The sequence below is a fragment of the Mesoplodon densirostris genome, chromosome 11 (genome assembly GCF_025265405.1).
Source record: "Mesoplodon densirostris isolate mMesDen1 chromosome 11, mMesDen1 primary haplotype, whole genome shotgun sequence".
Taxonomy (NCBI): Eukaryota; Metazoa; Chordata; class Mammalia; order Artiodactyla; family Ziphiidae; genus Mesoplodon; species Mesoplodon densirostris.
The window spans coordinates 88,725,233-88,736,123 of NC_082671.1; the positions used below are offsets into that span (position 1 = coordinate 88,725,233).

At 41.7% G+C, this 10,891-nt stretch overlaps 1 protein-coding gene across 1 annotated transcript; it reads left to right on the forward strand.

Moving 5' to 3' along the window:
• The first annotated feature begins 1,981 nt into the window (after positions 1 to 1,981).
• On the forward strand, positions 1,982 to 4,685 carry BTG1 (BTG anti-proliferation factor 1). Its single transcript, XM_060112421.1, has 2 exons — positions 1,982 to 2,462; positions 3,374 to 4,685. Exons 1-2 carry the CDS (start codon positions 2,315 to 2,317, stop codon positions 3,739 to 3,741), a joined length of 516 nt encoding a protein of 171 aa, XP_059968404.1. The 5' UTR covers positions 1,982 to 2,314; the 3' UTR covers positions 3,742 to 4,685.
• Positions 4,686 to 10,891: the final 6,206 nt, after the last annotated feature.

Here is a 10,891-nt window from a genome sequence, read left to right on the forward strand (position 1 = left end):
AAAGAAAAAAAAAGTAGTGGAGAAAACATGAGCTGGGAGACAGGTCTGAGTTCATATCCTAGCATTTTGTTAACTTCATTATTTCTATTTTGTAGATGAGTCAATTTAAGCTCAGAATTAGTGGGAGTCCAAGTTGGAGACTAGGCTTGAAGGAGAAAAACTTTCACCTGATTTCTAATGTAATGCTCAAATGACTGATGATGTAAGGAAAATGAACAGAGCAGATGATTAAGGGTGGGTGGGGTTTAGAGGGATATCAGAAAATCTTGTTCTAGGGCTATGGTAATTTTAAAGATTTACTTGTTTCCCTATCTCCTTTTTGAGTAGTGAAAAAGGTTTCAGATCCCTAGTGAAGTAATTACCATGACGTTTATTTTTCAGCACAGTTATATCTGAAAAGTCCTAGAAGGAAACAAATGTACCTATTTCCCATTATTTTTGATGCATTGATGCATTTAATCAAAGAAAATAATTTCACAAGTCAATGCTTTTAAAGAATATATTTTTATTATCCTTTAAAGTATTTATTTCACATGTAACTACCTAATTACTGTGTATGAATGAAAAAGTAATCTAGAAGTTATTCTTGCAAGCCCCGTTTTACGTATTTCATTTAAACAATAAAATTTTTTCTCCTACTGCTTTATAGTAAATTCTACTTTTCCTTCATTTCTATACCCTTTGGCTCAGTACTGTGTTTTGCAATATTGATGACCAAGTAAGCTCAGGATATTTATTTCCATCTGGCAGAGTTCAGCTTCTGCCTCTTGTTTGCTTTCTCCATCTGCCCATCCAGCTCACCATCTTTTTTTTTTTCTTCCTCCTTAATGGAGTTCGGGTTAACCCTCTCACAGGCCTAATCCTTTTAGCAGGCTTGCGCCTTCGTATTTTTTTTTTTCTTCTCTAGTTTTGCAAGTAGGACTTGAAGGAAACTTAAATGTCTGCGCCCAATTCTTTCACAACCTTCACATTTTACCTTTTTTTTGTTTTTATAAAGAACAGCAGAACGCTAAGGCTCAGATAGTTACTTGGATGAGAAAAAAAGGAAACAAGCTTCGGTTTTGCGCGTAAACGGTGTAAAATGCATTACACAGATTTTTTTTTCTTTTTAAAGACTAAACTTATTACGGTTGCCATACTTTTCTTCAATAACAGGCTTTCTTATCAGTTTTTACCTGGATTCAGTAAGGTCTCCACTCTGACTCCTGAAGTTACTGAAACAGCAACCACAAAAGGCTTACTAACCTTTTATTTATTTATTTTGCAATTAAACTTTGACAAAGACATCCCCCAATCCTCCCTAAGGGTGGAGCATAAACGTCTCTGTGGCTGCACGTTTGCGAGAACTCGGCTCCGGAGGCTGCAGGATGCCCCGCGAGAGCCGGTTCTCCCTCCTTTTCTCCGCACTCCCTGTATCCTCAGCACTTGTACCCGCATCCCGCTGCCCCCGTACGCTCTTCCTGCCTCTGGAACCAGCCACATAGACTCGGCGTGGGGACGGGATGTAAACACCGAGTACAGCTAGCGGCCGGTGCCGTGCAGGCCGATCCGTGCCGCCGGCGCGGGTGTAGACAGCCTGAGCCGGGCGGCTTTTATCTGCACAGCATTAAGCCTCCTTGCAGGCGAGCCCGGGCAGCGCACTCCTTCAGAAGACGCGCTGGCGCGGCGCCTAGACTTGCTGAAGCAAGAAGGAGGAGCGAGGGCTGGGGGCGGGGCTTTCACACGCGCACCCTCGGTTTCCTCCGTCCCCCGCCACTGCTCCCCCTCCTCCGGCTGCCACTCGGGGGTTTATTTGTTTACAAGCGGATTACGTCAGCTCCTCCCTCTCTTCCCGGTCTATGGACCCGCCCCCTGGCCCCTTTTTCCCGCCCCCTCCGGCTCCGAATCTGCTTGCGTCAAAAGGTGCGATCTCCGAATTGGCTGGAGTCGGCCGTCACACTCCCACCACGCCACTTCCTTTCCGCGGCGCTATAAAAAATGCTGCACGGCGGCTGCTTCTCTTTGCCGGTCCGAGCTGGAAATGCAACTGTTTGGACCTTCGGAGGTTGCGGAGCTGGAGGCGGAGGCGGCTGGGGAGGTGCGAGCGATGTGACGAGGCCGCCGTCGCTCATCTCTTCCTCTCTCTTGCCGCCTCCTGCCTCGAAAATAACTTTTTTACTATAAAGAAAGGAGAAAAAAAGTAGCCGTCCGCCCCTCACGCCCTCTCTCCCTCTCAGCCCTCTGAACCTGTGAGGGAGCCCGGGGTGGCCGCTCCGCCGTCGGGGTCGCGCCGCCGAGCCCCGGCCGCCCCGGGCCGCCCCCGCCCGCCGCCCCCATGCATCCCTTCTACACCCGGGCCGCCACCATGATAGGCGAGATCGCCGCCGCCGTGTCCTTCATCTCCAAGTTCCTCCGCACCAAGGGGCTCACGAGCGAGCGACAGCTGCAGACCTTCAGCCAGAGCCTGCAGGAGCTGCTGGCAGGTGAGCGGGCCACGGCGGGAGGGCGAGGGGCGCCGTGGGACGACGCCGCACATCCCCGGGTCAAGCCGTCGGGGCCGCGCGAGTCTCGGTGGCGCCGCGCTCGGGTCCGGCCGCGGGACGGTGGCTGGCGCGCTGGGCGGCCGCTAACGGCGGGTCCCGGGGAGGGTTTGGGGGCTGGGCCGAGGGCGCTCCCTCCTCCCGCCACGGCTGGCAAACCGAGGGGAGAAGAAAATAGACGCACAACAAAGAAACTAAAGCCGACCTAGTTTGGAGCTGTGGTCTTCGGACGGTCCGCGGGCTTGGGGGACAAAGGAGCCGCGGGGCTGGGGTTGGTTCGACGCCCCCTCTCCCCAATCCCGTCCAACCGTTGCGGGCTCGGCGGCCCGGCCCCGGGGTGGGAAAGCGCGCCGCTGCCCTGAAGCCAGCCCGGGACGGACGTGCCGTCTCCCCCCTCCTCCTACCCCTGCCCATTAATCATCGGATTTGTCACCGGTACAATTACAGCCCTGCCCAGAGCGTGGTTTAGGGTTGCTTGTTTTACTTCCCTTCGGGGTTAACAGTCTGGTGGCGCTTCTCTCCTCCAAAGCTGTAACCCCCATTGTGTGCGTCTGGGGTGGGGTGGAGAAAGTAAACAGGCTCCCGGCTGGCGGAGGCTGCGCGCCTGATTCCCGTTTTGGCGGCTCAACCGGTTGGTTCCCGGAGATTGTTTTGTCCCGTACTACTGCTCTTTCTAAAACCCGGCCCGCGTTTCGCATCCCCGCACACGCACAGCAGCGAACGCGATGCTGGGCATTTAAAAAAGTTGATAGTTCGCATTTTCACTCCAAGGAGCCAGTGGAAGAAGGAAACTACGGCGGGAACCAGCAGGAACGGTGTCTAAGCATTGTTTTCTCTGTTCTTTTCTTCTATAGAACATTATAAACATCACTGGTTCCCAGAAAAGCCCTGCAAGGGATCAGGTTACCGCTGTATTCGCATCAACCATAAAATGGATCCTCTGATTGGACAGGCAGCACAGCGGATTGGACTGAGCAGTCAGGAGCTGTTCAGGCTTCTCCCAAGTGAACTCACACTCTGGGTTGATCCCTACGAAGTGTCCTACAGAATTGGAGAGGATGGCTCCATCTGTGTGCTGTACGAAGCCTCACCAGCAGGAGGTAGCACCCAAAACAGCGCCAACGTGCAAATGGTAGACAGCAGAATCAGCTGTAAGGAGGAACTTCTCTTGGGCAGAACAAGCCCTTCCAAAAACTACAATATGATGACTGTATCAGGTTAAGATATAGTCTATGGATGCATCACCTTATAATGGATGGATAAATTTGATTTTTGCTTTGGGTGGGCTCCTCTTGGGGATGGATTATGGAATTTAAACCATGTCACAGCTGTGAAGATCTGGCACAAGATAGAGTGGTAAAAAAAATTTTTTAAGTGACAGTGCCATAGTTTGGACAGTACCTTTCAATGATTTAATAGCCTGTGAGTCCAAGCAAATGATCACCTTATTTGCTAGGGAGTGAAGTCCTAAGGGTGGTTTCAGTTTTTCCCAGACATGATACCTAAATTTTTACATCAGTCCCTTTAACGCAAATCTGTATTTCAAAGAACCTTTCTCTGCAGTAGAACTTGCAGAGAAAATTTGCACTATGACACTTAAAGTTGTTATCCTTTTTGGCAGCTCAATAGGAAAGCTCAACATTTTAAACATGGTAGTACTGGAAATTTTATGACAAGATTTTTACCTAGCACTTAAATATGTATAAATGTACATAAGACAAATTAGTAAGCATGACCTGGGGAAATGGTCAGACCTTGTATTGTGTTTTTGGCCTTGAAAGTAGCAAGTGACCAGAATCTGCCTTGGCAACAGGCTTTAAAAAAGACCCTTAAAAGACACTGTCTCAACTGTGGTGTTAGCACCAGCCAGCTCTCTGTACATTTGCTAGCTTGTAGTTTTCTAAGACTGAGTAAACTTCTTATTTTTAGAAAGTGGAGGTCTGGTTTGTAACTTTCCTTGTACTTAATTGGGTAAAAGTCTTTTCCACAAACCACCATCTATTTTGTGAACTTTGTTAGTCATCTTTTATTTGGTAAATTATGAACTGGTGTAAATTTGTACAGTTCATGTATATTGATTGTGGCAAAGTTGTACAGATTTCTATATTTTGGATGAGAAATTTTTCTTCTCTCTATAATAAATTGTTTCTTATCTTGGCATTTTAATTAATCTCTTGTCATGATTACAGAGGTTCAGCTAAAAGAAATATATTTCTCAGAAAACTTAGGTTCCATAAGCCATGTGAATGTCAATTGCACACTGGTCATGCTGAAAAACATTTGATAAGGAGTGAAGATGATCTGTGTATACATATTTAGGTGTTGGAGGATAAACACAGGGGTAACATGCTTTTTCAAAAGTTCTAAAGTGAAAACATGGACACATTCCCAGGCTCATGAAATGAGGATAAGAGACAAAGGTAACATCAACAAAAAAGAATGATACTCAAAGGATTACATTTCACTGCTTCCCTGTTGAAGTGAAGATATAAATGTTCTATTCTGGCCCACCTTTGAAAAACAATTATTTTGCCCCATGGATTCCTTGTTCGATTAGAAAACCCTGGGGCAGGTGACCCGTAGCCTTAACCACCAGGCTATGATCACTGCACAGAGATTGGTTGCTTTTTGCCTTTCGTCAGCTGCAAGATTTACATAAAAATCACTTAAGCTGGAATTCAACAAAAGGTATGTTTGAATTTTTATTCTGAAATTGAAATGCTGAGTTTTTGATTCGTCATTTTCAGACTTATTTCAGATAAGTACTAAGAACCTAAATGAAACAAATGAACGTTGAGTGCTGGAGTGTAGGTTACTCCACTACCCCATATGATAAAGCTTGTTTTTAATTCTTTGGCTGTAGGAGGACAACATGATTTTTCAGTGAAAATTAAAAATGGAAAATTTTGTTTTTCTCTACACAAGTAACGTATTAACATATAGTGGCTTTTGGGGGGTATTCATGTGAACATGTTCACACTGGAAATACGCAATCTAGGTTACTTGAAATCAGTAGTCCCAAATAAATTTGGAAATTGATTTCTCCCTGTAAGATTAAATTCTGATTTTGTAGCCACAGGAGTACACAGCTAAACAAGCAGGTGTTTAGAATACAAAGGATGTTTGTGTACTTTATTGGCAGGCGGTCCTTGAGAGTTTGAATTATAACCACAACACATGGACTACCCTTGCCACTTATATAAATGGTTTTATTTTTCAGTCTGTTTGGAATCCTCCCCCCTCCTCCTCCAGTTTTTCAAACTTAAATTTACAGTAAAACAACTGATAGTATGGTTTCTACACAGGTGCTAACTGCTACTGTTTACCAACTGCATTTCATCTGGTAACTCCTTCAAAGCTAGGTAACTGATAATGCTTTGCACACTGGGACCCAAGGCAAAGGGTGACTTCCAGGCAGTTTAGGAATAGGTCAATATTTTAGTACCTAAAATTTTTTTTGCTCTGATGGGGAGTCACTCTTCAAGATTTTTGACATCGGACTTTTTGGTACTTTAAAGAAATTTGGTGGGAAGAGAACTTAATGAAAACACTTTATTTTAGAATTCAGGTGATTTCTGGCATGTAAGGAGCTGTTAGAGTTCCTCTTTAAAAGGCTTGCAAACATCTCAGACCTAGCATCCAGCTGTTTCCTGTGACTTTAACCTTAACATTCCCCAAACAATTGTCTCCAGGATAGTAGCTGTTTGATACATCTTTTTCATTGCTTCTGGGAATGTTTTGCAGAGCTATTTTGATAAAAGCATTTGAGTGTCTGCTGTATGCACAAGCAGGTGTGTGCCAGGCCTGCACACGTAGACATTTATTTATGTACACACCAGTGTGTTGTGTACTTCTTAAAAAAACTTTAATAGTGGTAGAATTTAAAGGGCTTTTTACACTGCCTGAGTTAAAAGATAGTTTCTTAGAGATCCTTTTAAGAAAGGGTGACTGCTTTCAATATCATTAGTTGCCACTGGCACCAGGGATTCATAGTTATTGGCAATAAAGTTTAGAAATAATTATTCTGAGTTTTAACAGGTAGTTTTAAAATTACTTCCTTTTCTCCAAATGTTAAGTACTGTCTTGGTCTATGATGCTGAATGAAGCAGGGCTTAAAGTGAATTGTATGGCAAGAGTTATCCTAGTTCATGCAGCATAATGTGGCTGTTTCCCTGCAGTCTGGAATGAGAATCAACGTGTCCTTACCCTTAATTTCCAATATTTCTGTAATAATAGACTGGAAAGGCGACCAGAAAATTGCTTTCTGGTACTATTGCACAAATGATTTCCTTAAGTCACTATAACTCAAGTTGCAAATAATTTTGTTTTGTATAGGTGTTATAGATTACGGAATTGGCCTTCAAGTTAAGAGGAAGCAGTATTCCTGACTATTCTAGTGTTTAATGACTAAAGGTTTTCAGCCTCCCTTTAATCTTAGGAACAAATATATCTACTATTAGACATTTTCTTAGGTGATTTTTAACATACCTGATACTCTCCTTCCTCTTTTCAGAAGAGATATAAGATAACTGAGACAGTCTTGTATATTGAAGTTTAAAGATATATCCTCTCCCCTTTGCAACTTTATTTCAGACGATGTGATAAGATGCTGTTGATAAGCTATATAGGGAGATTTTGTCCAAAGTTTTATATATACACAAGAGATTTCAAAAAGTGTATTTTGGATTGTCTGAAACGGTAGCTTTCGTACTTATCTGAAGGTATACAGACCGCAAATAGTTTAGTCTCTTCTCTCAGTCTCTGCAGTCGAACTTTTGTATATGGCTGCTGCCAAAATATAACAATGGTTTACTTTTCATGTTTGGAACATAACAGTATGAAAAAATCTTTTGTAGTGAAATAGTTTGTACTACTAACCAAACCCAAACCAAGCTGCTTCACTGAGTCCTTAAGTAATTTACATTAATACAAGTGGGCCAGAGGAATTCATATGCTGAGTTATTTCTGGTTATTTCTATAGATCTGTATATTTTCTGAGAATAGCAGGAGGTGAAGGAAGATCGTTAAGCAAGATGTTAAGTTTGGTATTTTTGAGATGCTCCTAAACAAGTAAGCCTTATATTGTGTTAATAGTGAGGATTGACACCATTTCCTCAATGACAATTTGTGGAGTATATGACAGTTTTTTTGACTGCCATTTTAACTTGATTTACCAGTTTCTTTCAGCATTTTTCAATGTGTCAAGCAGGAATAGAAAAATGGTAAGGCTTCCAGTCATAATATTCTGAAAAAAAATATTTTTTTTAATGCTTTGTTGTCTCATAGTTGAATAATCTTACAGGGAATGTTTTGGAGTTCAACTTCTGACTTTTATATGAGCCTTTGCATGATAATTTGTCATTTTAGTGTTGAAGATGCAGTGATCTTTTGGGAATTCTGTAATAAAGTAATAATACTGAGGGAAGAACTGATTTGAGTCTAGGGTTGGATAAAAAGGGAAAGGATGGGGGAAATGAATAGTGGGAAACTTAGCTGACATGGAGCAATTGAAAGGTTTGGTAATAAAAAGGCATTTGCTATGGTCTTAGGTGTTTATCAAGAGAGGTTTGTGCAGCATGGTCTTTGGCAGAGAGTTTGGGAAATACTACTGTAGGGATTCTGTAATTCATGAATCTGGGACAAAGTCTACATTCAGTTTGTTTGTGAACAAGCAGGTCAAACTGGTAGTGAGGTTTATGGCACATACTAAGTGGAAACTGGGCTTGGGGGAGGAGTGGATGGGAAGCGTAAATAAAGCATACTTCTACAGGGATTTTTAAAGAAATTCAAATAAGTGTTTAATGCCTTTTTCTCAGTGTTTTATAAAGGGAAAAGATTTTTTTAAGCTGTTACAAACCGTTCGATGATTATCTTTCTGGTACCTTTAAGTTGTGAAGGCCATTTGTGACTACATTCCTGATGATAGAAGGATTAATTGAGTGTAGGCGAGACACCTAACATCACAAGAGAAGGGACCACAAGTCTGGGAAAAGCAGTGGAGTTAACTGCATTCCTGTATTTGGAGAATATTACTTCAGACACTAATTATTTCAAACTGTACATTGACAGAAGGCATGTTTACTCCTGGGTATACTTAAGTGTCTAGATAGGTCATCTCCAAAGTTATTTTATATCATTCTTTTAAAATATCGTTGTGTGTGTTTTCATGTGTGTATGCAAAAGCACATGGTACATTTTTTCAACAAATGTATATATATATATATATATATATAGGGGATATACTAAACATTTTATTGACGGATACATGAACAGAAATGTTTAGAGACTATTTCTCTAGATTATCACTAAAGTAGATGAGTGTTTTTTCCTCTCAAGAATAAGTTGTGATTATTATGTTCTTTAAGTGATAAGTCTTAAAAGAAGCTGTTGTAGCAATCCAAAGAGGGTGGTCTTGTCTAATTTTCGCCCATCTGCTTGAGTCCTTAGTTGTAAAATCGAGACATCTTTTACAGCCAATATTTACCCAATATTAAGTGCTAATACCAATTCAAAATCCATGTCCTCCTATGTATTATGCATTGCTATGTGTTGAAACTCACATTTTATGTTTTTAGAAATTTTCTTTTTAAATGTTAGGGCTCTTGTAACATTTCATTTATTTGCATGGCTGTAAAAGGAACTGACTTGATGTAGTTGTACGTCAGTGATTAGATTAGTTTTAGCAATTAATAGTTTAGCCAGAAATCCCCTGTATCTTTTCCCTCTTCTTCTGAGCAATCCCTAAATGTTTAGGAAGGAAAGATGACTAACCAATTGGACTTTATTTGAGACGATTCTATATATGGGCATAAACCCAAAGTGATAATATGTGGCGGTTACGCTACAAGCAGGATTGAATGCATTTTCCAGTCTTGACTTATGGCAGTTTTGTCCCCTCCCGTCAATCGACTAAATGGAGTTGTATTTCCTGTAAATTGCACCTGTGAGCCTTCAGGTTACCAATGTACATTTTTATTTGACCTTCCAACAACTGGGTGAGGTTGGCAGGTGGGTAGGTCAGTATTTTTTAATGTTTATTTTATGGATAGAAAGCTGAGGTTTAGGGAGTTTAATTTGCACCAAGGCTAAACAGTTAGTAAATGGTTAATTCATAATTTGAACTCAGGCCTTTCTGACCCCAGAATCCAAGCTGTTAACTCTTGGTATATTGTGGTGTATGATTGATTTACCTTGTCTTCACATTGTTAGAACATGCGTGTTTTAACTTCTCATTGCTAATTGACCATGATTGGTCATTTTCAGCCTAGAAATTCTTTTACTCTCCATTCCCAGGAAGCATAGAAAGGTCTTAAAACTAGGCTTCTTTCTTTAGGAGGCAGTTGGCATTTAGTATAAAGAATACTAGTCTTGGACTTGGAAGAGTGAGTAGGGACCCATGCCTGTACCAGCTCCCAGCTTGTGACTTCGGACAAGTCGCTTAGCCTCTCTGAGCTCACTCACTTCATACGTAAAACTGGAGATAAAAACATGTCTGCTGTTAACCTCAAACATAGGAAAACACGTAGCAAGGAATGGCTGGATTCTTAGAAGGTGGATAGATACTCTATATCATGGAAGCAGATGAAGGTGGATTTCTTGGTTTCTTGAAAATTTGATGGTGTCACCTGATTGTGTTTGGAGTTTCTTGAAAGTCTGCTTTAGCCAATAACTGAGAGCTATATACTTGTGTTTTTGAAATAATATAGAAAGGAAAGTGAACTGCTCATCCCTTCCTCCCACTTTTAAGGGTGAGAATACAGATAATACAGATAACTCAGGCCTTGCATATTTAGTTTATAGACTTTCCCTTAACTCTGTGGTTTTCAGAGCTACATTCTCAGCAGAGGGGTGTGGGGGGGTGGGAATTCTTCAGATCTTTTATCTGTATTGAAGACACTTTAAATTGGGACAGGGAGTGACATTACCAAATGTGTATAGTGTATGGAAATGCAGCCCCATACAATGCACATTTGCATCCATTATCATCTTTAATCCTCACAACTCTTTGCTATATAAAATAAGTTGACTTTTCCCAGGGTTTGCAGTCCTTCCAGCCATATGTATTTGGCATGTTTTTGCAAGAGATTTTCAAACAGAACTCAGGGGTTCCCAATCTTCTTAATCTCGAGTGGTTTGAGTCCTTCCTTTACTGCTAAGAAGAGCAGTCTTTTTATAAGTTATCAGTTTGGGTTTGAGTTTCTTCTTGTGATGTAACCTGATGCGACGTTTGCTTGAATCACTAATAATGTAATTGATTTCTTCTAGTCAGTCATAAGTGACTCAGTGACCACGGGTTCTTTTTGGTTTAAACTCAAGTCCCTTTTTCTATGTGAAGATGTCTTCATTGAATAGCTTGGTGCTAGGTTGTATAA